This window comes from Lynx canadensis, chromosome A2 (genome assembly GCF_007474595.2).
Source record: "Lynx canadensis isolate LIC74 chromosome A2, mLynCan4.pri.v2, whole genome shotgun sequence".
Lineage (NCBI taxonomy): Eukaryota > Metazoa > Chordata > Mammalia > Carnivora > Felidae > Lynx > Lynx canadensis.
This window is the reverse complement of record NC_044304.2, coordinates 69,905,410-69,933,054: the sequence shown is the minus strand read 5'-3', so window position 1 is coordinate 69,933,054 and position 27,645 is coordinate 69,905,410. Positions and strand designations below refer to the sequence as shown.

At 40.9% G+C, this 27,645-nt stretch overlaps 1 protein-coding gene and 1 pseudogene across 7 annotated transcripts in view; both read left to right on the top strand.

Moving 5' to 3' along the window:
* BLVRA (biliverdin reductase A) overlaps window positions 1-27,645 on the top strand; it is a 54,375-nt gene that overhangs the window by 6,066 nt on the left and 20,664 nt on the right. For 4 of the 7 annotated variants that reach the window (XM_030307692.1, XM_030307699.1, XM_030307697.1 and 1 more), the window contains exons 2-5: window positions 146-178; window positions 21,568-21,689; window positions 23,634-23,753; window positions 25,721-25,818. In XM_030307692.1, coding sequence (XP_030163552.1) covers window positions 167-178; window positions 21,568-21,689; window positions 23,634-23,753; window positions 25,721-25,818 — 352 coding nt within the window. In that variant the 5' untranslated portion in view covers window positions 146-166. Of the gene's footprint in view, window positions 1-145; window positions 179-10,224; window positions 10,323-21,060; window positions 21,125-21,567; window positions 21,690-23,633; window positions 23,754-25,720; window positions 25,819-27,645 lie in introns of those variants that run through there. The other 3 variants (XM_030307695.1, XM_030307691.1, XM_030307696.1) reach the window with 3 other exon arrangements.
* LOC115527279 lies at window positions 12,617-13,663 on the top strand (annotated as a pseudogene).

Genomic DNA, 27,645 nt, shown 5'->3' with positions numbered 1-27,645 from the left:
GCTCAAGGTGGTGGAGGCATTTGGGGAAGATAGGGCCAGTGGACAGTAAGTAGTGTGGGAGAGAGTGGGGTAGCAGCGGGGAGTGTCTGCCTGGAGTGTGGGGCAGGTATCATCTGAGTCCTGACCTCTGCTTTTGTCTTCACAGCCACTGAAGGAAGGGACCAAGATGAATGCAGAGGTAAGTTCTTTAAAAGGACCAGTTTAAGGAATGCTTTTCTTGCGGTATTCCTCATTTCTCTTTCACAGAGTGTCTTGTCTCCCTAGAGAGCTTTCAGAAACATCTGCACAAACTTGAAAACATTTCTCCTCCAACCTGCCCACGTGCACATGGCTCTGGGTGATATAGGAGGAATTAGGCTCTTCTGAGTTCTTATCTGTGTCTGTCCAGCCTCAGTTAGATTAGAATTTATCTATTGCAGTTAATCCTGAAACAACAGTCAAGAGCTAGGCATGGAGTGGACAGCGGGGCGGCGTTGGGGTGCTGGGCCTAGAGCCCTGCTTTGTGTTATTCTGGGGACACTTACTCTCTGCATTGTCTCCTGGGGGTTCTCCATTCCGCTGTCCCTGTTCTTTGATCTGGTGAGATGTCTAGTCACTTGGCTGTTTTGTTCTTTTTCCTGACTAACCAGCTTCTTCCTGTCTTTACTCCTTTCCAAGCCACTGAATTGTGGGGTCCATCTCTTCAACCACTCTTGGTCTGATGTCCCTAACTTTTCTTTTCCTCTTGTCCTGTTGATCCACCAATCCAAACCCAGGACAGTGGTCTGAGGTGAGTGGTATAGCTTCATGCTGTTTACAGCTTGCAGCTATCTCTAAACCCTCAAGTGGGTACTCAGCACTGCCAGCCTGGCCCCCATGTAGCTGCAGGAGGCCCCCTTTCCCATTGCCCTGGATGGCCAGGTCCAGTCTTCTCACCCTTCCCTGCTCTCTCCTTACTGTTAGCATCTGGACCACCTTTTACCTTACAGAGAAAAATTAGAACCATCAGACATCATCTCTCTCAATTCCTACCTTCCCATTTGTCTTACTGCTCTTCTCACAGTGGAAGGGATGTCTGTCAGTGAGAGAGCTCCAGGCTGTGAGCATAGGAAAATCCAACTTCACGTGTTTTTTTTATCTTGGAAGTCCAAATGGAGGGCAGGCTTCAGGGCTGGTTGATCTGGTGACTCGGCAATCTTGAGGATCCAGGATCATTTCACCGCTCTGCTTTTTATCCAAGTGTTAGCTTTATCCTAGAGATGGTTCCCCTTATGGTTATGGGATGGCTGCCAGTTAACCCGTTGGGGCTACATGCTTCCTCATTCACTTTGAGCAGGAGAAAGAGATAACTTCCTGTGGCTCTCCCAGAAAAGTAGGAACTTCTTTTTTTTTTTTTTTTTTTTTTGAAGTCCTACCAAATGCCTCCTTAGGTTTTATTAAGAATTATGTCACATGCCCACTCCTGGACTAATTATTGGGTTAGAGGAGCCAAGATTTTGCCAATTAGCTTAGACTAGTCAGGCCTGCCCTCAAGCAGTTCCCCACCCCATGCTTTGGCTGGATATAGAAAGAAAAAAGGGAACCTGTAGCATCTAGTCCAAGACATTTCTATTGTCCCATGAGACCCCTGTCCATACTCTGAATTGCAAATTCTGCTGCCTCTTCAGACCTCTATGGCTTCCCTAGTTATCTCCCTTACCACCTGCATTATTAACCTCATTTCTACTAATTCGTTCTCATTAATATTTCAAAATGCCTTAGTTTTTACTTTCTTCAGAATAAAATAACACATGACATCTTGTCAAGCTACTGTAATCTTACTGTTCTCAATCTCTTTCAAAGGGAGGCTTGAAAGAGATGTCCATGGGTAATTTCTCCATTTTATTCCTCTCTCCCAAGTCATTCTCAACCTGCTGCAGTCGGGCTTCTTTCTTACCATTATACAGAAATTCATCGTAAATAATAATTTTTAAAAATTATTTTTGTAGTAACGTCAATACAAACACCTAGTACAAAACTCAAAAGCTACAAAATGATAAAAGTCAAAAGTAAGTCTCCCACTGCCTGATCCCCTGGCCTTCCTCACTTCAGGGCTGACTTCTCTTAACCACTTTCTGGTGCCTCTGACCCTTTATTGTGAAATCCCCTGTGACCCACTTAAATTCTTATGGTCTTAGGAGTCCTGAAGAAAAAGTAGGAACTTTGCATTAATATTAAGCCTAAAATGCCTGGCCCAGCAACAGTGGCCTTTTCCTGTCAACCTTTGAAAACATTCCTAGACCTTTTTGGATTCCCTTTAACTATCTTCCCTTCTCTTCTGCCTTAAACACTCATGGTTCAGCGTCTGTGACCACTTCCTCGCTTTCCTTTTATGTCAGTCTCATTGCAGTCTGACATGGTTCTCACTGTTCCACCAGAACTTTACAGCTGAAAGTCACCAGTAGCTCATATTGCCAAATTTTGTGGAAACTTTCTTCTTGAGGCATTTGACACTATCGGCCATGTTCTTGCAATGTTCCCATGATATCTCAGGATTTCTTCCCATCTCTCTGCTCACTTCTTCTCATACTTTTTCTTAGGCTTCTCTTCTGCCTGCTTCTTAAAACTTTGCGTTTCCCAGGATACTTCTCACCCTACCATTGTTCTGGGCTGCTCATCCAGTCCCACAGATTTTATTGATCAGATTTAGGAATGCCCCAGATGGATCTGTTCAACCAGATCCTACTCCTCAACATCAAATCCATCTATCTGGAAGCCTGGATTGCTCATCTTCATTGAGAGGTGCCACAGGCACTCCCAGCTCAGTATCACCCAAGCTGGACCTGCTGTTTTTCACCTGACCCACGTAAGCTTCTCTTAATGGGGCCCTGTACGGAAGGGCACTAGTGCTGTCCATTTCCATGGCCTAGAAGCCTGACATCCTCCTAACTCCTTTCCCACACTCCATCCTGTAAAGCCTGCTCTTTTCTTTATTTTGATCTAAAATTTATGAAACAGTACATTGTACCAGACTCTACACTTGGCTTTTTATGCCTATAATGGTAAAAAATACAGATGTGGTACTTGTACTCATGGAATTTGCTGAGAAGTGAGACCATAATATCTTTCACATCTGCCCTTTTCTTGCTTGACTTTCTGCCTCCTTATCACTTCCTCACTTCTGTGCTTATTCTCCTTTCCATTTTTTTAAATGTTTACTTATTTTTGAAAGAGAGTGAGCACATGCACACAGGTGGGGGAGGGTCAGAGAGAAGGGGACAGATGATCCGAAGTGGGCTCTATGTTAACAGCAGAGAGCTCAAGGCGGGGCTCAAACTCACAAACCCTGAGGTCATGACCTGAGCTGAGGTTGGACACTTGACTGACTGAGCCACCCAGGTGCCCCACTGTCCCCTCCTTTTCTTACCCTCTTCTAGGTCTTTTGAGGGGCAGAGGAGGAGACCTTAGGCATAGAACAGACTTCTCAGCCTCTGTTTGTGACATGTTGTCTTTGTTGGTCTGTGCAAGGCTCCTCTCTTGTATGTATCTTCTCATTCCTTTTGGTCTTCATCCCCATTCTCACCCTCAAAGATAGCTGTTCTAATGTATTCAATGATTGTCTTCTTGTTTTCATGTATTTAGGAAACTATATGTCACTGTCTTTGTATAAATACCCTTCACATTTACATTTGGTGAGATTAGCTTTTTAATTTTTTTTGGTGTACAGTTCTGTGAATTACCACAATCAAGATTTAGACCCTTACTCCAAAATATTCCTTTCTGTTGTTTCTCCTTTGTTTGTCACAGCCTTCCCACCCCTAACCCCTGGCAACCACTGTGTAATACACTTTTAATTTTAGTAATTGTATTATGTTACAGTTTATATCTAGTTCTCTTTCTTTTTTTTCTACTCAGCACTACATTTTCTTTTTTTTTTTTTTTTTAAATTTTTTTTTTTTCGACGTTTATTTATTTTTGGGACAGAGAGAGACAGAGCATGAACGGGGGAGGGGCAGAGAGAGAGGGAGACACAGAATCGGAAACAGGCTCCAGGCTCCGAGCCATCAGCCCAGAGCCTGACGCGGGGCTCGAACTCCCGGACCGCGAGATCGTGACCTGGCTGAAGTCGGACGCTTAACCGACTGCGCCACCCAGGCGCCCCGTCAGCACTACATTTTCAAGATAAAACATATAGTTAATCTGTTGCACAGTATCCCATGATGTGCATCTGTTTAATCCTAACAAGACACCTAGGAGCAAGATGCTATTATTGTCTCAGTTTTGTAGATGAGGAAAATGAGGGTTAAGTAAATTGCTCAAGTCACAGGGTATTGGGGGCCGAATGGTGATGCAAGCCCAGATGTCTCTGACTCCATGAATGTCTTTCTTCTTGTGTATATTCAGCTAATCCTGTCCATCCAGTTCAAATGTTGTTACTGTTGCATGAAAAGTTTCTCAGGGCTTTCTCTCTAGAAGTGGTATCTCCCTTTCCTTGATTCTCATTGATCTTTACTTTTTGGTTACTTTCCATTCTCTGACCTCAAATATAGCTGTCTGTGTATCTTGTTCACCTTAGTATACCCACAGCATCTGGCATGATGCCTCATGCTTAGTTTGTCCTCACCAAGTGTCAGTCATCATTTAGTCAAATGATCAGATGGTTCAGAAACTGTTCAGTAATCCTGTAATGCAATCCAGAACTTGGGTGGGTTAGAGAAAATGTAGAGGAAGGAAATCATATGACAGAAAATTTCAAGGAAAATTTGCTGTGATTCAGAGTCTGGCTGGAGTAGAAGGGCGGAGAAAGATTGTCAGCCTCAGCGAGCCCTTGGATCTCAGAGGAACTTTGCTGAGTACATGAATGACTCCCAGGATTTTGAGCATTTCAAGCTGGGTGCCTGATAGAATTCGTAGAGCCATTGGCATTTGCCCAGAATTTCAGAGCATAGCCAGTCAGGTAGAGTGGATGGCTGGCATCTAGCACAGAGCGGGATGATCCAGGTCAGAATGAGATGGTCAGGTGGAAATTGGAAATGCCCAGTTGGCATTTCTTCTTATGATTGGAACTTGGAGGAAAGCATGGCTCACAGCTCAGGATGTTGGAGTCTTCAGCATAAAAGTGGTTATGGTGAAGGGACTCCCCCCTCCCCCAACCTCTGGGAATATGGGGAAGAGAGGAAAACAGAGGGACAAGGATTGAGTGCTGGGAATTATGCACTTCCAGGGGGCAGGGTGAAGAAGGAAAGTGAAGTATGAAAAGAAAACCTCAGTATGAGGTGAGAAAAACCAAGAAAGGAGGGAAGGTCCATTTGAATTTTAAATAGGTCTGAGGTCTAGGGGAATTCAGTAGAGAAAAAGCCCTTGAATTTAGCAATGAGAAGGTCTCAGATCTGTGATGAAGCAGAGAAGCATTGAAAACCAGATTACAACTGGGCCAGAAAGTATGGGTGGAAACAGATGAGGAGTCAGATGATTGGGGACATTGGACAGGACACCGTCAGGGGCAGAAAGTCCCCAACATGGGACAGCAGAAGATTCTGGGCCTTATAGAGGGAACTCCAGGAAGGGAGATGGGAGTAAGCCAAAGAGTCCATAAGCTGTCAAGTTCTTATCTACTTGGAGCATCCCTTAGATATTTGTATGTATTTTAAGTGTTTTTATTTTAGGTAACTAATATATTCAGTTGATTCAAAATTTTAAAGGCTGTAGAAAAAAATTCTCTTCCCTCCCAGCTGTTCTGTTTCTCATGCTCCCAGGTAACTTTGTGTTCCTGGAATCTTTCTTTCAGAGAGATTCTAAACATATACAACAAATATTTTTTTTCTCTCCATATGGCTCCTTCTTTTTTGTACAAACTATAGCACACAACTTAACACTGATCTGTTTTTTGCTATTTTCACCTAGCAATCTATCTTGGAGATCAATCCCTTTAAATACAAAAAGAACTTCCTTGTTCTTTTCTATAGCAGTGTAATATTTCATTAAGTTTTTTTTAATGTATGTTTATTTTTGAGAGCAAGAGAGACAGAGCATGAGTGGGAGAGGGGCAGAGAGACAGGAAGACACAGAATCCGAAGCAGGTTCCAGGCTCTGAGCTGTCAGCAAAGGCCCGATGCGGGGCTCGAACTCATGGACTGCGAAGTCATGACCTGAGCCAAAGTTGGCTGCTTAACCAACTGAGTCACCCAGATGCCCCTGTAATATTCCATTTTAAGAGCATACCAAATGTACATAACCAGCCTGCTATTATAATATATAATATAATATATAATGCAGTACACATGTTATTTTCGATCTTTTGCTATTACAAATAAGGCTGCAATAAACCTAAATCATCTCATTGTGTATCTCTATAGGATGCATTTTTAGAAATGGATTTATTGGAGCACAGAGAATTTGCATAAGTATTTCCAAGTTGCTCTCCACAAATTTGCCCATTTTTCTCTCCCACTTGCAGTGTATGACTATTACCTCTTTTTCCACACCCACCAATGTGCTGTCAAACTTTTTGATCCTTGTGAACAGTGGATGAAAAACATTAGATTGTTGTTCCTGATTATTTGGAATCTCCTTCCCCCCCTCCCAGAGTGGTAGTTCAGCACGTGTCCCCATGTCTCACCTCTCAAGGTTCCTCTAAAATTATTTTACATTTTCTCTTACCTTTTTCATCTGAAAACAAGTTTTTTCTAAGTTAGCAGAGCATGTTCTCTTAATCCTAACTTCCTTCAAATGCTGTGATCAGATCTGGAGCTCCAGACCCCAGTCTGACTCCAAAAGAGGGAGCAAGTTCATTCCATGACTATGATTTGGCTCTGAATTTTTGAGTCACTTTGCTGTCCTGTATGTGTGTCCTTTTTCTGCTGTCTTGAATCTGCTCCTTTTCCTCTACTGTAGTGGCATTTACCCAAAGGTTCAAGATAAAGTAAAGCAAACAACTGAAAATGGAATTTTAGATATCCTGGTTGCTAGAAATCCATTGCCCACCCTTACTGGCTCCTTTCTGTTACCTTCAACCTCCTCATAACCTGTGTGCATCTTCTCTTTCTGCTCCTCTCTATTGCCCTTTCCTCTGTCTTCTGCTAGTTCCCACCCTCTAATTTCTTACAACTTTATGCTAAGAACACTTAGAATGATTTCTTTTTTTTAAGATCTGTTCCTAACTGATACCTTGTGGAGTTTAATCAAAAGTTGGGGCGCCTGGGTGGCGCAGTCGGTTAAGCGTCCGACTTCAGCCAGGTCACGATCTCGCGGCCCGTGAGTTCGAGCCCCGCGTCAGGCTCTGGGCTGATGGCTCAGAGCCTGGAGCCTGTTTCCGATTCTGTGTCTCCCTCTCTCTCTGCCCCTCCCCCGTTCATGCTCTGTCTCTCTCTGTCCCAAAAATAAATAAACGTTGAAAAAAAAAAAAAAAAGTAGAAGTACATTGGGGCACTCACTCTGTGTCTCTTTCTCTCAAAAATAAAAACATTAAGAAAATAAAAAATTAGAAGTACTATGTATAATATAAAAGCCTTTAAATAACCACTAAAGAGAAGTTGCAGCTATAGCCAATAAATGAGGTAAAATGGAATCATAAGAAATACCGTATTAATCTAAAAGAAGGCAGAAAAAGAGGGACAGAATAGATTGGACAAATAGAAGACAAACAATAAAGTGTTGGTTTAAACCTAACCATCTCAATGATTATAATGTAAATTGTCTAAACACTTCACTGAAAGGCAGAAACTGTTAGATTGAACAAGACCTGACTATATGCTGCTTAAAGAAACTCACTTTAGATATAAAAACACACAAAGGTTAAAGATAAAAGATTGGGGGAAAAAAGTACTATGCTAACACTAATCAGTGGAAACCAGAAGTGGATTGTTAGTATCAGACAAAATAAATTTAAGGGCAGAAGTATTAACTGGAAAAAAATGGTCATTTCAGAATGATGAAGGAGTCCATTAATCAAAAAGACATAACCAACCTAAACATTTATATATCTAATAACAGAAGGTATTATGGAAAAGTCCACCCAACAACTGTAGAATATACATTCTTTTCAAATGTGCCTAAAACATTTACCAGGATAGGCCGTATTCTAGATCATAAAGCGTGTTTCAAAATTTTTTTGATGATTCAGATCATTTAAATAATTTTTTTCTTTTTTCTTTCTTTCTTTCTTTCTTTCTTTTCTTTTCTTTTCTTTTCTTTTCTTTTCTTTTCTTTTCTTTTCTTTTCTTTCTTTCTTTCTTTCTTTCTTTCTTTCTTTCTTTCTTTCTTTCTCACTTGAAGGATGTTTTGTGACTGCAATGCAACCGAATGAGAGATCCATAATAGAAAAATATCTGGAAAATCTGTAAACATTTGTAATCCAAATAACACATTTCCAAATAATCCATGGCCAAAGAATTAATCAAAAAGGAGATTAAACAATAAACTGAATAAAAATGAAAGTGTGGCATTTTACAATTTGTGGGATGCAGCTAAAGCATTGTCATCCCAGAGAAATTTATAGGACTAAATGCTTATTTTTGGGGGGAAAAAAAAGAAAAAAAGGGGTTTCAAATCAGGGGCCTAAACTCTTATCCTCAAACTAAAAAGAAGAAAGCATGTTAAATTCAAAATAAGCAGAAAATTTGAAGTAACAAAAATAACAAGAGAATCTATGTAATAGGAAACAAACAAACAAAAACAATTGGGAAAATCAGGGAAAGCAAAAACTTTTTGAGGTGATTAGAATTTATAAACCTTTAACGTGGCTTTGGAAAAAGAAAAGCCAGAAGTTAACAAATATCAGAAGTGAGATTCACCCTGTCTGTTTCCAAGCTGTCCACCTGCCAGGTGGTGCCTCCCTCCAGTTTTATCTCAGTTGCCACTGTGTTTCAAAAACCCCACACTGCGGAGACACCTGTGGCTCATGTCCACGTTGATCCTCTGGGGGAGGTTCTTGCCATGCTCTGGCCAGCACTTGCTTGTTCCAGAAAATGTTAATGTGACCGTGCAGTGGCAACAGCTCAGAGTTTATGGTAAAATCACAACACACAGCCTGTACCAGGGTTTGCTGCCTTCAGCCTGTGTCTTTGTTCCTATACCAGTGAACAGGCAGTTCTATGACACCCACCGGGTCTTTTGCTCATGGAGAGGCTGTATCACCTCTACTGAATGCACTCCTAGCAGTGGAGCCACTTCTCCCTATGAAACCTAGGGGATCCTCAGACTGTGCTGCCTGCTCCCGGGGCTCTGCCCTGCTTCCTTATTGGAGCATGAGTTCCAAAATTTCAGCCTGAGCTCCACTGTTTGCAAATAATTGGCAGTATTGAAACCCTCTCTTTTTTCCCCATCAATGGTTTTGGGAAACAGTTTTCTTGTGTAGTCCCCTGCTCGTGTTTTCATTTTTTCTGTCTTTCTTTCTCTCTACCTACTTGCAGGGGGAGTACTTTTCTTGCATGATCCCAATGCAGTGCCTTATCTCCCCCTCTCTCTTTCTCTTCTCCATAAAATAGCTCCATGAAAACAGCTCCTGCCCCTCCACGACAGCATGGCTCTTCTCTCCCCCAGTTCACCTCTCCACACCACATACCTGCCACATTCTTTCCCTCAAATTATGCAGAATGTTCTGTTAATCCTTAGATCCGTTTCCTAGGTGTTCCAGATGTTTCGATGTTGTAGCTGTGTTTGAGGGACAAGACATGCCCAGTGTCTACTACTCCACTGTCTTCTGGAAAAAGTTTTTTTTTTTTTTTTTAAGTTTATTTATTTTGAGAGAGAGCTGATAGGGAAGGGCAGTGAGAGAGGGGGAGGGAGAATCTCAAGCAGGCTCTGCACTGTTAGTACAGAGCCTGACATGGGGCTCGATCTCACAAACCATGAGATGATGACCTGAGCTGAGATCAAAAGTCAGATGCTTAACCAAGTGAGCCACCCAGACACTCTTGGAAAAAGTCTTAATAGTAATAATAATAATAATTAATAATCAATAATTGAGCGTGTTTTCCAAAATGAAGATTCATAATAAACTGAGTTTATCAAGTGTCTTAATCTAAAAGAAAAACAATGGGCAACTTTAATGTATGTATATTCCAACTATACCTATTAAATAAGTTGAATCGTTTTTAACTAAAAAATGTTTCTACTGAGAGAAATTCTGCTGGATTGAAGACACAGGTTGCTATGATGGGCACGCCTATGGAGAGGGACATTTGTCAGGGAACTGACGGTGGCTTCTAGGACTTAAGGGACTCTGTCCTACAACTGTACGGAACTGAATTCTCTTGGCAGTCATAGGAGCTTGGAAGAGAACCCTGAGCTGTTATGGATGAGAACATAACGTGGTCAACTCCTAACTGCAGCCTTGAGACTCTGAGCAGAGGACCTACCCCATGGTAATTGTGAGATAATAAATTTGACAAAGGGTCAGAGATTGGTGTGCTTGGGCAGACTCCTTTCTGGTCATTTGCAGCTGAAAGACATCTGAAAACAAAATGAGTGTCATATAGTTTATCATTTGTGTACTTAGTGAACTCCTGTCAGTTTCCAAAACACAGTACCAATAGAGAAAATCATGAAGTGTTGGCATCAGCAACAATTCCAGTTCAAACAACTCAAGATCAACCTCTCCATCATCCAGTTAGAAACCTATGTTTAGAGCTGCCTATTTTTCCTCAGATGGATTAAGACAGTGTAGGCAAGCTATGGTCAACCTGACCATGGTCGAACTTGCTTAGATGAGTTCAACTCTGTACCATTCCAAAAAGTAATTTTCAACTATTTATTTATTCTAGAGTAAGTGACATATGTATTTATTTGAAACCACTTATCTAGGGTTGCCTAGGTGGCTCAGTTGAGCATCTTACTCTTTATTTCGGCTCAGGTCATGATCTCATGGTTTGTGAAATCTGTGCTGGCTTGCTTCAGATTCTCTCTCTTACTATCTCTCTGCCCCTCCTCTGCTGGTGCTCTCTCTCTCTCCATCTCTCTCAAAATAAAAATAAAACCACCTACCTATAAAGCATCATAAAATTACAAATAGTTCATCATGAAAAGGCAAACTCAAGTAATCAGAATCATGTGTTGCATGTTCAATAAATACTCAAGAGACCATAGCAGATAGATGAGTCTATAGGCCTGGAAGATTTGTTCAGGGCATTGCAATGCAGATTTTCTCCACCTTTCTCAAAAGCCATGGGACTATATAATAAAACCTGAAGTTCGTAATTATCCTAAGGCATTGTCTAATCCAGTGGAAAGTAAACCAAAAAAAAACAAAAAACAAAAACAAGGTTTTCTGGAATATCTAGAATATTCAGTTCAGAAACAAAAATGCCCCCTTCCTGGATAAATGAAAAGTCTAATGTATTTTTTCCTTTCAAATTGATTAAATGACAAATATTTTGAATTCTTAAGTGTTACTTCCTTAAAAGAGGAAAGTGGTATCTAATACTGGCAAACGTTTTATTGCCCCAGTTTTGCAATAATTATAAGTGAAAAAAAAGAGGAGTAAGAGAAGATAAACAGTACAGAAAAACAATAAAAGCATTCAGACTTTTCAATTGTGCAAAAAAATTTGTATACTTCTGTTAGTTGTAAGCAATTGCCACAAAGAAAACAGAGTACATCTTCTTGTGGTATCTATGTAACCTGAAAATTTGTGGAGGGAAATGTTATAGAATTTAACTTGTAATTAATATTAAACATTATGTTTATACTAATGAAACACATAATTTATGGACTATGAAGTAACATGTATACAATATTTTTTAAAGTTTATTTTGAAATTTTTTTTTTCAACGTTTATTTTTTTTGGAACAGAGAGAGACAGAGCATGAACGGGGGAGGGGCAGAGAGAGAGGGAGACACAGAATCGGAAACAGGCTCCAGGCTCTGAGCCATCAGCCCAGAGCCCGACGTGGGGCTCGAACTCACGGGCCGCGAGATCGTGACCTGGCTGAAGTCGGACGCTTAACCGACTGCGCCACCCAGGCGCCCCTAAAGTTTATTTATTTTGAGAGGGAGGACCAGAGGGAGAGGGGGAGAGAGAATTCCAAGCAGGCTCTGCATTGTCAGCTCAGAGCCTGATGCAGTGCTTGAACTCATGAACCATGAAAACATGACCTGAGCCAAAATCAAGAGTCAGATGCTTAACTGACTGAGCCCCAATATACGTACAGATTTTTAAGATATAGCTTGAGACTTAAAGAAGCTTAGTTTTTGTAGCTGTGGGTTATATTCCCAGACCCCTAAGCTTTTATTCCTTTTATTGTATAGAATAAAACTTTGGTGGGAAACTTTGAGAAGCATGTCTTAAGATATTAGATAATCCTTTTATTTTTTTATTTTTTTTTTCGACGTTTATTTATTTTTGGGACAGAGAGAGACAGAGCATGAACGGGGGAGGGGCAGAGAGAGAGGGAGACACAGAATCGGAAACAGGCTCCAGGCTCCGAGCCATCAGCCCAGAGCCCGACGCGGGGCTCGAACTCACGGGCCGCGAGATCGTGACCTGGCTGAAGTCGGACGCTTAACCGACTGCGCCACCCAGGCGCCCCTAGATAATCCTTTTAAAAAACACCTTTATTGAGGTATACTTGATATATAATACACTGCACATATTCACCATGCAGTTTGATAAGTTTTGATGTATGTATACATCTGTGAATACATCCTAGCAATCTAGGTAATGAGGTTATGCATCACCTGCAGAAGCTTCTTCATTTTCCTTTGTAATTTCTCTCTTCATCCCTCCTCACCATCTGTCAACTAGGCAAGTGATCTCTAATCTGCCTTCTGTCAGTATAGATTACTTTGCACTGCCCAGACTTTTGTATAAATGGAATAATACAGTATGTGTTTTTTGAGGGAGTGTGTTAAAAAAAAGGAAAGAAAGAAAAGAAAAGAAAAGAAAAGAAAGAAGGAAAGAAACCTTGTTTAGAGCTTCCAGTACTTCAGAAGGATTGAGACAGTGCACGCTTCTACAAGCACAAATGGACCCTATACAGAGTTACCAGTTCCCACGTGTAATGTAAAGAAATGGAGATAGCTAGTTTCTCGGGCAAACTATTCCACCTAGATTCCCAGTGTATCCTGCTTTTAGCCCCCCTGCAAGTGTTATGATGACAAATACGTATGCTCATTAGTATTATGTGCAATATCGAACAGTAGTTTCAGCTCAGGCCACATCAAATGCCAACCCAGCTCAACCTACTGCTTCACAGCCTCTACATTTGGCACATGTTCCTGGGGAGTAATCTCACCAGCTCCAAATCTAGTGGTTAAAGAAAATGGATCCAAAGGAGGATGTTCAAATGAATGCACAGGGAGGGTCAGTGCTAAATGAAAATGTCAGTTGACACTGGCTAGATTGGAGGTACATGTTTTCATAAGCTGCAGTTCCCTTCAGCACAGTATATTTCTTTTCTTCCTTTTTTCAGTTTATCATGGCAACGGAAGTCATGTTACTAGTTTATGTACAGCAAGTTGGATGATTTCCTGTTAGGCAAGAAAGAGGTCAGCAACAGGCTCCCTGTAACATTGTCACAGTTAACAGTGATGGGAAACAAACATGAAAAAGTAGATCATTGTATGGATGATGGGCTTAATGGTGAGGGCTGTGAAGGTGCAGATGAAGATGACCATCAATTTAAAGACCTCGAGGGCTGCCTGGGTGGCTCAGTTGGTTAACTGACCGACATGGGCTCAGGTCATGCTCTCGAAGTTTGTGAGTTTGAGCCCCACGTCGGGCTCTGTGCTGGCAGCTCAGAGCCTGGAGCCTACTTTGGATTCTGTGTCTCCCCCTCTCTTCCCCTCCCTTGCTCACGCTCTGTGTCTCTCTGTCTCTCAATAATAAATAAATGTTAAAAAAAAAAAAAAAGACCTCGGTTAATGGCTTTTGCTTGGTCTTTTATCACTGCGTTCTGTACCTAATACCAGAGGGGCTACCAGATGTCAGCAGTTGAGCATGAGAAGTTATTGCAGCTGAAGAGGAGGGTTTGACTTTAGGAAAGTGTTTTATTTATTTATTTATTTTTTAATTTTTTTTTTTTCAACGTTTATTTATTTTCGGGACAGAGAGAGACAGAGCATGAACGGGGGAGGGGCAGAGAGGGAGGGAGACACAGAATCAGAAACAGGCTCCAGGCTCTGAGCCATCAGCCCAGAGCCCGACGCGGGCTCGAACTCACGGACCGCGAGATCATGACCTGGCTGAAGTCGGACGCTTAACCGACTGCGCCACCCAGGCACCCCTAGGAAAGTGTTTTAAATAATAGTGTAGTGTAGTGTAGTGTGTGTGTGTGTGTGTGTGTGTAAACACACATGTTATATATAATTAAATATATAACCTTTTTATTATGTACAGAGGTTTTTTTTTTAAATGTAAGCTTATATATATGAATACCATAAACACAAATGGATTGCTAATTGTGTGACTTTTAAAGATGCTAACAGAACATAGTGTAACAACATTGATCTTCCAAACTTTATTCATCTCAATTGTATATATTATACCAAGACAGACATATTTATGAATCTTATTTTTTGTTTTAAGTTTACTTATTTATTTTTGAGAGAGACAGAGACAGCACGAGGAGGGGAGGGGCAGAGAGAGAGAGAAAGAGAGTGAGAGAGAATCCCAAGCAGGCTCTGCAGTGTCAGTACAGAGCCCAATGGAGGCTTGAACTCCTGAAGCAGGAGATCATGACATGAACCGAAACCAAGAGCTGGATGCTTAACCAACTGAACGACCCAGGTGCCCCTATGAGTCTTCTTTCTTTTTTTTTTTTTTTCAACGTTTATTTATTTTTGAGACAGAGAGAGACAGAGCATGAACGGGGGAGGGTCAGAGAGAGAGGGAGACACAGAATCTGAAACAGGCTCCAGGCTCTGAGCGGTCAGCACAGAGCCCGACGCGGGGCTCGAACTCACGGACCACGAGATCATGACCTGAGCCGAAGTCGGACGCTTAACTGACTGAGCCACCCAGGCTCCCCGAGTCTTATTTCTTAAAAGAGCTGCTTTGTGTATAAATATCTATGGTTAGTAGTTCAGCGTGTGTACCATTCAGTGTGTAATTTAATATACTTTCTATCAATTATTCTGAAAGTTTTAAATGGATGATCTCACAGTTATTAATGAAGAATGTTACTGAGTTTAAATGTGCTACTAGCTTCTTGTCTAGCCATAAACCAAGAAACTTAGCAGTGATCTTAATTTTATTGGGTAAGGGACACCTATTATAAGAGCATGTATCATCTATTGGAGTTAGTACCTTAAAGAAAAGATAGCTCTTCAGTGGAATCAACAGTGGTATAAAATATTTTATAAAGGCAATATAAAAGATAACACTTTTATAAAATCAATTATCCTAGAAATCATTTTACATTACAAGAAAATTACAGACCAGTAACTCTCATGAGCATAAATGCAAACACTCTTAATAAGATTTTAGTGAATAGAATCATCAATAAATAAAAAGGATAATACATGGTGGCCAAGTGATGTTTATCCTAGGAATGAAAGGCATCATCAGATCAATAGACTTTAAGAAGAAAAAAAATTATATGATCATCTCAATAGATCAGAAAAGGAATTTGATTAAACTGTTTTTAGTTTAAAAAACCATAAAAACCATTTATAGTTTTAAAAAAACAGCAAAAATATGAATAGAAGGAAATATTCACATCATTATAAAGGGTATCTACAAAAAAATCTACAGCTAACTTAAGTTTTCATTGTAAAAGACCCAGTTTTTCCCCTTAGATTAGAAAGTAGGCAAGAATGTCTACTGTCACTAATCCTAGTCAAAATCATAGTGGAAGACCCACCCAGTGCAATAAGGCAAGAAAAGTAAATAAAGCACTGCAGATTGGGAAGGAAAAAATGAAACCATCTCTATTTATGTCTGGCTTTATGGTCTATCTAGAAAATCTGACAGAATCTACAAAAAAAGCTGCTAGAAGTAATGAGTTCAGCAGGATTCCAAGATCCAAATCGGCATATAAAAATCAATTATATCTTTGCAATAAACAATGAGAAGTGGAAACTAAAAAAACATACTATTTACTAGCACTAAAAATCATAAATACTTAGGTATAAATTTAACAAAGCATGGCAAGATTCATACACTGAAAATGATAGAATGAAAGAAGTCAAAGAAGACCTAAATAAATGGGGATATATACCATGTTCATGGATTTGAAGATTCATTATTCCAGGATATTTGTTCCCCCCCCCCCAACTATATTCAATGTAATCCCATTCAAAATCCTGGCAGTTTTTTTCTTTTTGGTAGAAATTGACAAGCTCATCCTAAAATTTATATGTAAAGCCAGGAAAACTAGAATTTTTGAAAAGAAAAAAAAGTTGGAAGGTTGACAGTAACTGATAGTTAGGTTTATATTAAGTTTATAGTTAACTTTGTAGTAAGGTTAAAACTTACTATAAAACTACAATAATTGAGACAATATCCACCCCCAAAAATGCAAAGGCATTTAAATGGAAAAAGAATAGTTTTTCCCAATAAATTTTTGTTGGAACAATTGGATATCATATGCAAAGAGGAAAAAAAAAAAGAACCTTGCTGGCCTCCAGAGGAGATGGCACATGAGCTGGGTGTGAAGTCTGGGTATATTTACATACAAGCCTGGCATACTTCTGCCTCATTGTAGGCAGTTGGTATAGAGCCTGTGGAATACACATTCTAGAGGCTGCATCTCTACCTATCAAGAGCCCTTATATCTACCTTAACACCATATATAAAAATTCAAATCAGAATATAAACTATAACATAACTAAAACTAAATCTTAACTATGAAACTGCTAAAAGAAAGCATAGGAGAAAACCTTTGTACCCTTGGGTTAGCCAGAGGAATGATATATTAAAATTTTTGTGATAAGTTGGACTTCATCAAAATTAAGAACTTTAACTTTAGCCTCTCAAGAGCCATTCTTAAGAAAATGAAAAGACAAGCTACAGACTGGAAGCTGTTTGCAAATTACAAATTTTATAAATGAACAAAATGAATATATTAAAAACACATAAAGAACTCTAAAAACTGAATAACAATCCAGCAGAAGGTGGCAAAAGATTTTAACAGATGCTTTAACAAAGAAGATACAGACATCTATAGGCAGATGGCAAATAAGCACACAAAACAATGCTCAACATCACTAGTCATTCTGGAAATATATGTAGAAATCAGAGATACCACAACATACCAATTATACTGGCTAAAGTGAAGAAGAGGAGAAAAACCTGATAGTACCAGGTGTTGGTAAGAATGTAGAACTCAGACATTGGTGGTGAGAATGCAGAACAGTACATATAGCTTTGCCAAGGTTCACTTCAGTAAATAGTTTCACAATTTCTCATAAAATTAAACCCATACTTAACATGTGACCCAGCAGACATAACATATGTATGACTTAACATAATTCACAAACATATGACTTAACATATGACCCAGCACTCTTATACCTAGGTATTTACCCAAGTTAAATAAGAACTGTGTTTATACAAAAACTAGTCCATGATTGACTATAGTGGTTTTATTCATAAAAGAATGAATTATGAATTCATTCGGGCTTGGAGCATCAGAAATGTTCTTCCTTTGCTAAATGGATAAACAAACCAGGATATGTATACAATGGACTACTACTACTTAGTAATAAAAAGAAAGAAATTACTGCAACATGTAACAACACAGATGAAAAATGCATTGTTCTAAGTTGAAGCCAGACTCAAAAGACTATATATTGTATGACTTCATTTATATGACTTTCTGGAAAAGGCAAAACTGTTGACACAGTAAGCCAATCAATGGTTGCCTGGAGTGGGAGTTGGATTTGCCTTTTACAAAGGACGTAGGTAATTATGGAGGAGGCTGATAGAATTATTCTATATCTTTACTTGTGGTAGTAATATGTATGTTGGTCAAAACTCATGGAAATGTACACTAAAATGGGTGAATTTTATTAGATACAAAAAATCTAACTGATAGCATCAAAAAGGGCTTTGTAAGATCCTTGGGTCTTGAAAGTTTTGAAGGTGTCCTGGTGGGGAGTAGGGAGGAGCTCAAGGGACAAAGGATTTGCAAAGACTTAAAGGTAGCAAACAGTGGTGCCTGGGTGGCTCAGTTGGTTAAGCATCCAACTCTTGATTTCGGCTCTAGAGACTTGAGATTTGAGATTTTTGTGAGATTGAGCCCTGCATTAGGCCCCACACTGTCAGCATGGAAACTACCTGGGATTCTCTCTCCCTCTCTGTCTCTGCCCCTCCCTCGCTCATGCATTCTCTCTCTATTTCTGTCTCTCAAATAAGCATTAAAAAAATTTTTTTAATATTTATTTATGGGAGAGAAAGAAAGAGCACAAGCAGGGAAGGGGCAGAGAGAGAGAGGGAGACACAGAATCTGAAGCAGGCTCAGGCTCTGAGCTGTCAGCACAGAGCCCGACAAGGGGCTTAAACTCACGGACTGCAAGATCATGACCTGAGCTGAAGTCAGACACTTAACCAGTTGAGCCTCCCAGGTACCCAGTAAATAAGCATTTTTTAAAAAGATACCAAACATACAAAGTTTTACATACTTTCACTTGTTTGGGAAGTCAGAAGTCTAAAAATACACAGTGGGAGAGGTGACCAGGAGAAGTAGACCGGATCCAGGTTTGGAACACCTCAATTGTTTGGTAAAGAAGTCTTTGTAAGACTTTCATATTTAATTACAAGACTTATATTGTTTCATGTTTTATGATTATATCCATTATTTCCAAGCCCTGCAGGCATCTGCCCCCCTTGAAGCCTTTGAAAGAATACCTTCCTCTGTCCCATATACCCCCAGATAACAGTGTGGCTCACCTCAGTTCATTCAGGTCTTTGTTCAAAGCTGCCTCCTCAGAGAGGCCTTCCCTTACCACCCTATCAAAACTGAGACACCCCCTCCCTGCATCCCCACCCCATCTTCTCCTTTCTATTCCTTTTACCCTACTTCATCTATCCTGGTAATGCTCACTATCTCTTGACATTTATTCATGTGTTGATCTATTTGCTCTCTTCCTTCTTTGAAATTTCTTTAAGAGCAGGGTTTGTCTAAGATATATCCCCAGAGCCTCACACTTTTTGGAGTAAACCATATATGCAAAGGCCCTGAGGTGCAGATGACCATCACATGTTAAAAGAGCAGGAAGTGGGGCGCCTGGGTGGCTCAGTCGGTTAAGCGGCTGACTTCGGCTCAGGTCATGATCTCGCGGTCCGTGAGTTCGAGCCCCGCGTCAGGCTCTGTGCTGACAGCTCAGAGCCTGGAGCCTGTTTCAGATTCTGTGTCTCCCTCTCTCTGACCCTCCCCCGTTCATGCTTTGTCTCTCTCTGTCTCAAAAATAAATAAACGTTAAAAAAAAAAAGTTTTTAAAAAAAAAGAGCAGGAAGAAAGCCAGTATGACAAGAGGGAGGGTGCTAGGTGATGAGCTGAGAGAGGCAGGGGACAGGTCTTGAAGGCTTTTGTAGACCACAGCAAATGGTTTGGGTTTTATTCTGCATATAATAGCCTCTGGAGAATTGTAAGCTGGGGGACAAGGAGGGGATAACATCATCTGATTATATTTAGTCTAAAGATTCTTGCTGCTATATGAAGAATAGAACAGGGGCGCCTGGGTGGCTCAGTCGGTTAAGCGTCCGACTTCAGCTCGGGTCACGATCTCGCGGTCCGTGAGTTCGAGCCCCGAGTCAGGCTCTGTGCTGACAGCTCAGAGCCTGGAGCCTGTTTCAGATTCTGTGTCTCCCTCTCTCTGCCCCTCCCCCGTTCATGCTCTGTCTCTCTCTGCCTCAAAAATAAATAAACATTAAAAAAAAATTTAAAAAAAGAATAGAACAGGGCAAGAAGTAAAGCAGTTATAAAAGCTATGGGAACAGTCCAAAGGATGAGATGGTAGCTTGGATTAGGGGGTAGCAATGAAGATGGACAGAAGTAGATAGAAGGCTTATGGATGGATCTTGGCCATTTATGGGTGAATTGGGTATGGAATGTGGGGCAGAGAAAAAAGGCCAGGATAACTCCCAAGTTTAAGGACCTGAGCAACCTAGTAGATGGTGGTGGCATTACTGAGATGGAGAGTGAGGGAAATATACCTTGGGTGAGGGGTTGGAGTAGAGAATGAAAAACTTTTCATGTTTTTGTTCCATGAACAACAAGGGGCAGAGGGTTTTTTTTTTATGTTAAAGTATTTTTTTTGTTGAGATATAATTGACACATAATAATACATTAGTATCAGATGTACAGCATAATGATTCAGGATTCTTTTCTTTTTTAAAGAACTTGGGCTTTGGTGTTTTTCTCTCTTTAGCTGGTGTCTCAGTTTAGGCTGCTATGATAAAGCAGAGAAAGTACCACAGACCAGATGGCTTATAAACAACAGAAATCTATTTCTTACAGTTCGGGGGCTAGAAGTCCAAGATCAGGCTGTGTGGTGGGGTTCTGGAAGGGTGCTCTTCTGGATTGCAGATTGCTGACACCTGGGCAGAGAGCAGGGCGAGGAAGCAAGGTGTTTTGTGACTCATAAGGGCACTAATCCCATTCATGAGGGCTCCTACCTTATGCACTCATCTAATCCTAATTACCTCCCAAAGGCCCTACTTCCTAATACTGTTATATTGGGGGTTAGGATTTCAACATATGAATTTTAGGAGGACACAGTCAGTCAGTAACAGTTAGGAAAATGGAGGCTTTAATCAGGGGAGGGACTTAGTTTTTATCTTAAGCAACTGCTGTGGCAGGCCTGTCGATGAGACATGGAAAGGGTGACATTAGGAGTGAGAGCATTTGGTGATTTAGTGTGGCATCAGGTGGAGACAAAGAAATCCTGGGTCAACACTAGAGCAGTTTACACAGGAAGGGGCAGAATTAGTGGGAAATGGTGATACCAGATATCTCAGGTGACAGGTGAGTCCTAGGTGATGTTCCCATTTCTATGCTCAGAGACATCCAAGAAGAACTGAGTGTAAGGGATGTGTAGATAATTTTTTATCAGTTTGGATTATATTAAGTGGCTCTATACCTTTAAAGAACTGACTTGATTTTTTCATTCTGATACTATTTGCATACAGCACCCAGCAGTATACCTGAGTAATAGGTAAGCTACCACAGTACCGTGGGAGTGAAGTTGGTTGGAATGCAGACAGCCAATGTGGAATCTGAACAAGGTGACTGCTCATGGTTTTCCCTGTGTTCTGTGTGCCAGCATCTCACTAAGCACCTGTGGCCTCGGAATGAGTCCCAGCTGTATCAGATTTGTATGTCCACTGGAGGAAGGATTCAGGGAGTACAGAGGTACAGCTTAACGAGGAAAACCTCTTATCTTTGGAAAGGTGGCAAAGTGGAGAACCAGATGTGAGGAGCCTTCTCCATGGATGATACACTTGAGCTCCTGTAGAAATATATCTTGGGTGGAGCTGACTTCTCTCCGAGCTCTCATTTCAGGGAGTGTCCTATTTGCCCCTTGTATGCTGCAACTTTTGGTTCTGGGTTGTCTCCTTTCCTTCCTTGTCTGGACTCTGACTGGTCCTGGTCACAGGTCTTTGTTTTGCTGTTCTCTGCTAGATGCATGGACTGTTTTTATATCCTACCGTGGTTCCGTGTTTTTCAGCCTGAGAGAAAGTTTGGAGTGGTGGTGGTTGGCGTTGGCAGAGCTGGCTCAGTGCGGATCAGGGACTTGCGGAATCCACATGCTTCCTCGGCGTTCCTGAACCTGATTGGCTTCGTGTCCAGGTGGCTGGCATTTGTCTTGTGCCTTGTAATTCATGGGAAGACCAGTGAGAATGGATTAGGGCTTGGGACATAGAGACTCTCCAGACCCAGGAGAGAGAAAGCCAGCTCTGGGGTCATTCCAGAGAACTGTGCTCAGGGTCAGCCCCACAGGATCTCAAGTTTGGATGGCTTTGGGGTCTGGAGTGCTGGGCCTGCAGCTGGGGTGTAAGGCGAGTCAGCCTTGATGGGACTGTGAAGACAAAGGCAGAGAAGATGAGAGCAGTGCCTAATAGTTACAGAAGGGTCACAGTGAACACATGTGGATTGGCTAAAAGAAGGCATTAGGTGTGTACCAGTTAATCATTATGTCAGTTATGATGGCCATCTATGTAGTGGCCCTGGGTTTTATAAGCCTTTTCAGCTATTTGACATAAATACCATTATCAACCCTACTTTACAGATACAGAAACTGAGCCACAGAGGGGTTAAATAATTTGACTATGGACACACAGCTGGAAAGTCTAAGACCTGGATTTGCATGCATGTCTATTTGATTCCAAAACCCTTCATCTAAGCAACATGTGTTCTTTTCCTTTTGATAATTTTGAGCCTTACTTTTCTTTAAGGTTTCATTTATCTCCTATAACTCAATCAAAACCAGACTTCCCACCATGTTTCTTCTTCCCTGACCCATAGGGAAGTTGCTCAGCACCTTCCTTCACCACTTACCACTTCCTCATACACACCATTCACTGAACTAACACCATATAACATCATTTAGGAGTGTTAATTTATGAGTGGACAAGATGTAGGCACTTTCTTGGCTAAGGAGAGGGGGTGGCATGCAACTTAGACACCTCTCTGCTTTCTAGCGCTTTAGAGAAATCAAATAAATAGTGGCCCAAAGCATGTTTTAACTCCTGTGATGGTCCCTGCAGATGTTTTTTCCATATCTTAATTCATGGGACCTACTTTCCTCCAGTTTACCTGTCTCAAACCTGGCTTTTCCCTTAAGGATATAAAGTGGGTTTGGGGACAGTAGAGAGACCCAGAAGTGCTAGGAGTCTGCCCTTGGGCAGTCTTCTCCTCTCAGTAAGATTCTAAGGGAGTTGCACACAAATGAGAGATCAAAATTATTATTAGCACTGTAACTCCCATTGCACCCCTGCCTGAAGCCAGGTTGAACACAACACTTGGGCTCAAGGCTGAAGCAGGGCCTCTCTTTGTCCCATAAGCCCCAGTCCCCTGCTAGCTGGCTGCTGTGACTGATACAGTCGAAACTCCTAAGCTACCCAAGTCAGGAGGGAAGATGGCCTGCTTTACAGCCCTGCCATTCTCACACTGTTCCCCATTCTTCATGACCTACCCGCTGTGTTGTAGCATCTCCCCTGGAAGCCTACTCTGAAACCTTAAAGTGGATGTTCCCTGCCTTCCTTGAATTACCCACCTATACCCCCAACACAACATTTCTCGTATTAATGTTGTGATGTTGCTACATTTATGCATGTGTGCCTTCCTTCCTCTTTTAGACTGTGAATGAAGTCTGGTATAGTCAGTGTTTGGCCAAATGCTTGGAGCTGGCTGTGATCATAGAGACCACTTCTCATGAGATAAAAGGAGATCAGTTGTTTTTATTTTAGAGATGGAATAATTCAAAGACCGCCATGTCATATAGGCTGTTAGCAGTAGTGTTGGCACTCAGTGCCAGATCTCTTGACTTAAACCCCGAGGCTGTTTTTCTCACTCCATGTTGGAAACTGTCCTGGAAATGGGACAGAGGAAATTAATTTCTTTATATCCAAAAGCTAATTATCAGGACATTGTTGGGAGGAGAAGAGAAGGATAAATATAAATATAAATATAAATATAAATACAACATATATATATATGTATGTATACATGTGCTCATTTATTTATTTGATATTCTGTGTACTTTTGAGTTGCATTTCTGTTATTCTTAACTAGACGAGAGCTCGGGAACATTGATGAAGTCCAGCAGATTTCTTTGGAAAATGCTCTTTCCAGCCCAGAGGTAGAGGTTGCTTATATCTGCAGTGAGAGCTCCAGCCATGAGGACTATATCAGGTGGGTTTTCAATGTAGGTATTCCTTGCCTTGGACAGTAGTGCAGGAGTATAAAAATGACTGGGAAAGCTGAAATCTTGCAAAGAAGTTTTAATAATCAAAGGGAAAAGGGGCACCTGGGTGGCTCAGTTGGTTAAGCGTCCAACTTCAGCTCAGGTCATGATCTCATGGTTGGTGGGCTCGATCCCCACGTCAGGCTCTGCGCTGACAGCTCAGAGCCTGGAGCCTGCTTCGGATTCTGTGTTTCCCTCTCTCTCTGCCCCTTCCCTACTCGCACTCTGTCTCTGTCTCTTGAAGATGAATAAATGTTAAAAAAAAAAAAAGAAAAATTTTAAAAAGGGAAAAATTACAGTGGGGCCATTACCTTTAAAAATTGTCAAAATCCTAAAAACTCTAAAAACTTACTATTGGTTATAAAAATATAAGAAAATGAAAATTATGTAAAACTAAAATTTAGTACACTGTAATTTAAAACAATAGAAACAAAGAATTAAAGAGTTTTCTTTGTAAAAAACTGACAGTAGTTTGAATAGTGTTGGTTTCTTCTCATGGTAGGATGTGGAGCCAGCATCTATTCTGTGCCTTGGCAGATTGTTGTAATCCTTTCTTGTGCTTTTAATATTGATAAATATCTCCAAGAGTTCCTTTAATATGAAATATTTTTCCAAGAGGTGAGGAAAGAAGTAGTGGTGGCATCGGTATCATAGAGCAAGGGAGGTGACACGTTCCTCTGCCCCAGCTTCAAATGCGAAGCTTAGCGCCCTTCAAGCATTGGGTGGTACTGACCCTGGAAGGAGGAGCCCCACAGGATCTGGCGGCTAACAAGGCAGTACCAGTCGCCTCCCTGAATCTCACTGCCCTCTTAGGTCCTTACATTAAATTGAAGCTGCCACTGTGCTATTCCCCAGGAGTAAGCTGCTCCCTCCTTGTCACTCCAACTCTAGTGTGGAAAGAAACACCTTTCCTTGGTTCCCTTTAACCCACTTTGGCACCAGAATGTATTTCCTTAAAAAGGTAATTGTGGGGGCGCCTGGGTGGCGCAGTCGGTTAAGCGTCCGACTTCAGCCAGGTCACGATCTCGCAGTCCGGGAGTTCGAGCCCCGCGTCAGGCTCTGGGCTGATGGCTCAGAGCCTGGAGCCTGTTTCCAATTCTGTGTCTCCCTCTCTCTCTGCCCCTCCCCCGTTCATGCTCTGTCTCTCTCTGTCCCAAAAATAAATAAACGTTGAAAAAAAAAAAATTTTTAAAAAAAAGGTAATTGTGTAATTTTCATCTTATAAATGTTTGTACCTTAAGAGTATCTAAAAAATAAAATCCAAACTTCTGAGCGTAGCATTCTGGGTTCTTCACAGTCAGACTCTCAGCTGCTTTCATGATTTTGTTTCCCTCTCGTCCCTGAGTCCACTTCCCTGCCATATGCCGAAATTCATACTATTATCCAGATGGACAAATTTCCCATAAATATCCACGCCTCTGCATATGCTGCCCAAAGTGAAATTCCCTCATCTTGCATGTTGCACCTGGAAAATGCCTCCTATTTCAAGACCCAATTCAGATGTAGTTACTGAAATCTTCTCAAACTGCCTCAGGCAGAGCTGCTGTCATGGGTTCATGGGTTTGGTAGTCTTTATTTATAGCTGTCATGTGGTAATAGACAATTTTCATATTAATGTCTTTTATTTCTCCTCCAGAGTAGCTGATAAATAGTGCCTAGTTGAATACATGAGTAGTTGAATGGATGCATGTTCAAATTAACACATAACTGGAAAGTCATTCTCCTCTAGCACATTAGAAAATAATAGGAAGTACAATTCATCCTCCTTATCCTCTGGCCCCATTTCTCACTGATTCTCATCTGTAGTCCTACATAACTTGGAGATTTATGTGTATTTATAACATTCCATTCTCTGTTATGCAGGGCATTTTAATGAAGCTTACTTGAATATATTTTCTCTCTCTTTTTTCCAAAGGCAGTTCCTTAATGCTGGTAAGCATGTCCTTGTGGAATATCCAATGACACTGTCTTGGGAAGCAGCTCAGGACCTGTGGAAGCTGGCTGAGCAGAAAGGTGACGTATGTTCTGTCTGGAGCACAGACTCTCATTTAGAGTTTCTGCCTGTAAGATGTCTTTGGTGCCATCTTTATGCCTTTAAAACTTAACCCTATGTCAGATATGTTACTGGTCCTGTGGGCTCCCAACCCCCTACTCATCCCCACAATTGTAGGCACGCATAAGGAGCACGTGTGGAGGGCCAGCAGGGCAGAGGGATGCGTGGGAATTTGCACATTTTTGTTAGAGACTTAACAGAGTCTTTTACTCTAATGAAAAGCATGAATTAGCTTTGCCCTGTGCCAGTGCCATGATATTATTTTGGTGTTATTCATATGAAACATTGCTAGTAGAAAAATGCCCAAGTCAGAGTAATGCATGCCCAAGTCTTATATGCATACTTTTTTAAATTTTTTATTCAAAAAAAAATTTTTTAATGCTTATTTATTTTTGAGAGAGAGAGAGAAAGAGACAGAGTGTGATTTTGGGAGAGGCAGAGAGAGAGGGGGACATAGAATTCGAAGCAGGCTCCAGGCTCCAAGCTGTCATCACAGAGCCTGAGGTGGGGCTTGAACCCGTGAGCAGTGAGATCATGATCTGAGCCGAAGTCAGATGCTTAACCAACTGAGCTACCCAGGTGTCCCTATTTTTTCCGTTTTTTAATTAATTTATTGTTTAATTTACATCTAAGTTAGCATATAGTGCAACAGTGATTTCAGGAGTAGACTCCTTAATGCCCCTTACCCATTTAGCCCATCCCCCCTCCCACAACCCCTCCAGCAACCCTCTGTTTATTCTCTATATTTAAGAGTCTCTTATGTTTTGTCCCCCTCCCTGTTTTTATATTCTTTTTGCTTCCCTTTCCTTATGTTCATCTGTTTTGTATCATAAAGTCCTCATATGAGTGAAGTCATATGATATTTGTCTTTCTCTGACTAATTTCGTTTAGCATAATACCTTCCAGTTCCATCTGTGTACTTGCAAATGGCAAGATTTCATTCTTTTTGCTAGTGCTGCTATAAACATTGGGGTGCATGTGTCCCTTCGAAATAGTACACCTGTATCCCTGGGATAAATACCTAGTAGTGCAATTGCTGAGTGTAGGGTACTTCTATTTTTAATTTTTTGAGGAACCTCCATACTGTTTTCCAGAGTGGCTGCACCAGTTTGCATTCCCACCAGCAGTACAAAAGAGATCCTCTTTTCTCTGCATCCTTGCCAACTCTGTTGTTGCCTGAGTTGTTAATTTTAGCCATTCTGACAGGCGTGAGGTGGTATCTCATTGTGGTTTTGATTTGTATTTCCCTGATGATGAGTGATGTTGAGCATCTTTTCATGTGTCTCTTAGCCATCTGGATGTCTTCTTTGGAGAAGTGTCTATTCATGTCTTTTGCCCATTTCTTCACTGGATTATTCACTTTTTGGGTGTTGAGTTTGATAAGTTCTTACAGATTTTGGATACTAACCCTTTATCTGATATGTCATTTGCAATTATGTGCATAATTTTGTAGTTTGTGTTGTTTCTCAAGAGGATTATTTATCAAATATCTCCTACATGTTAGGAACTTGGGAACTCTACTATGTGCTTCATATATTATTTTGTTTAATTCTAGAAACCCTTGGAGGTAGGTATTTTCTCTTATGTATAGGAGCTTATGTATAGGAATCCATGGCTCAGAGAAGTTAAGTAATTTGTGCCAGATCACAAAGCTAGTAACAGGACTATATTGGAAGACAGAGATTTGAATTCAGTCCTTTCCAGCTCTGAAGTCTACATTCATTCCTCTAAGCCATACTGCCTTCCAGAGATTTTTGTTTTTACATTACCTGCACAAGTCCCTCTAT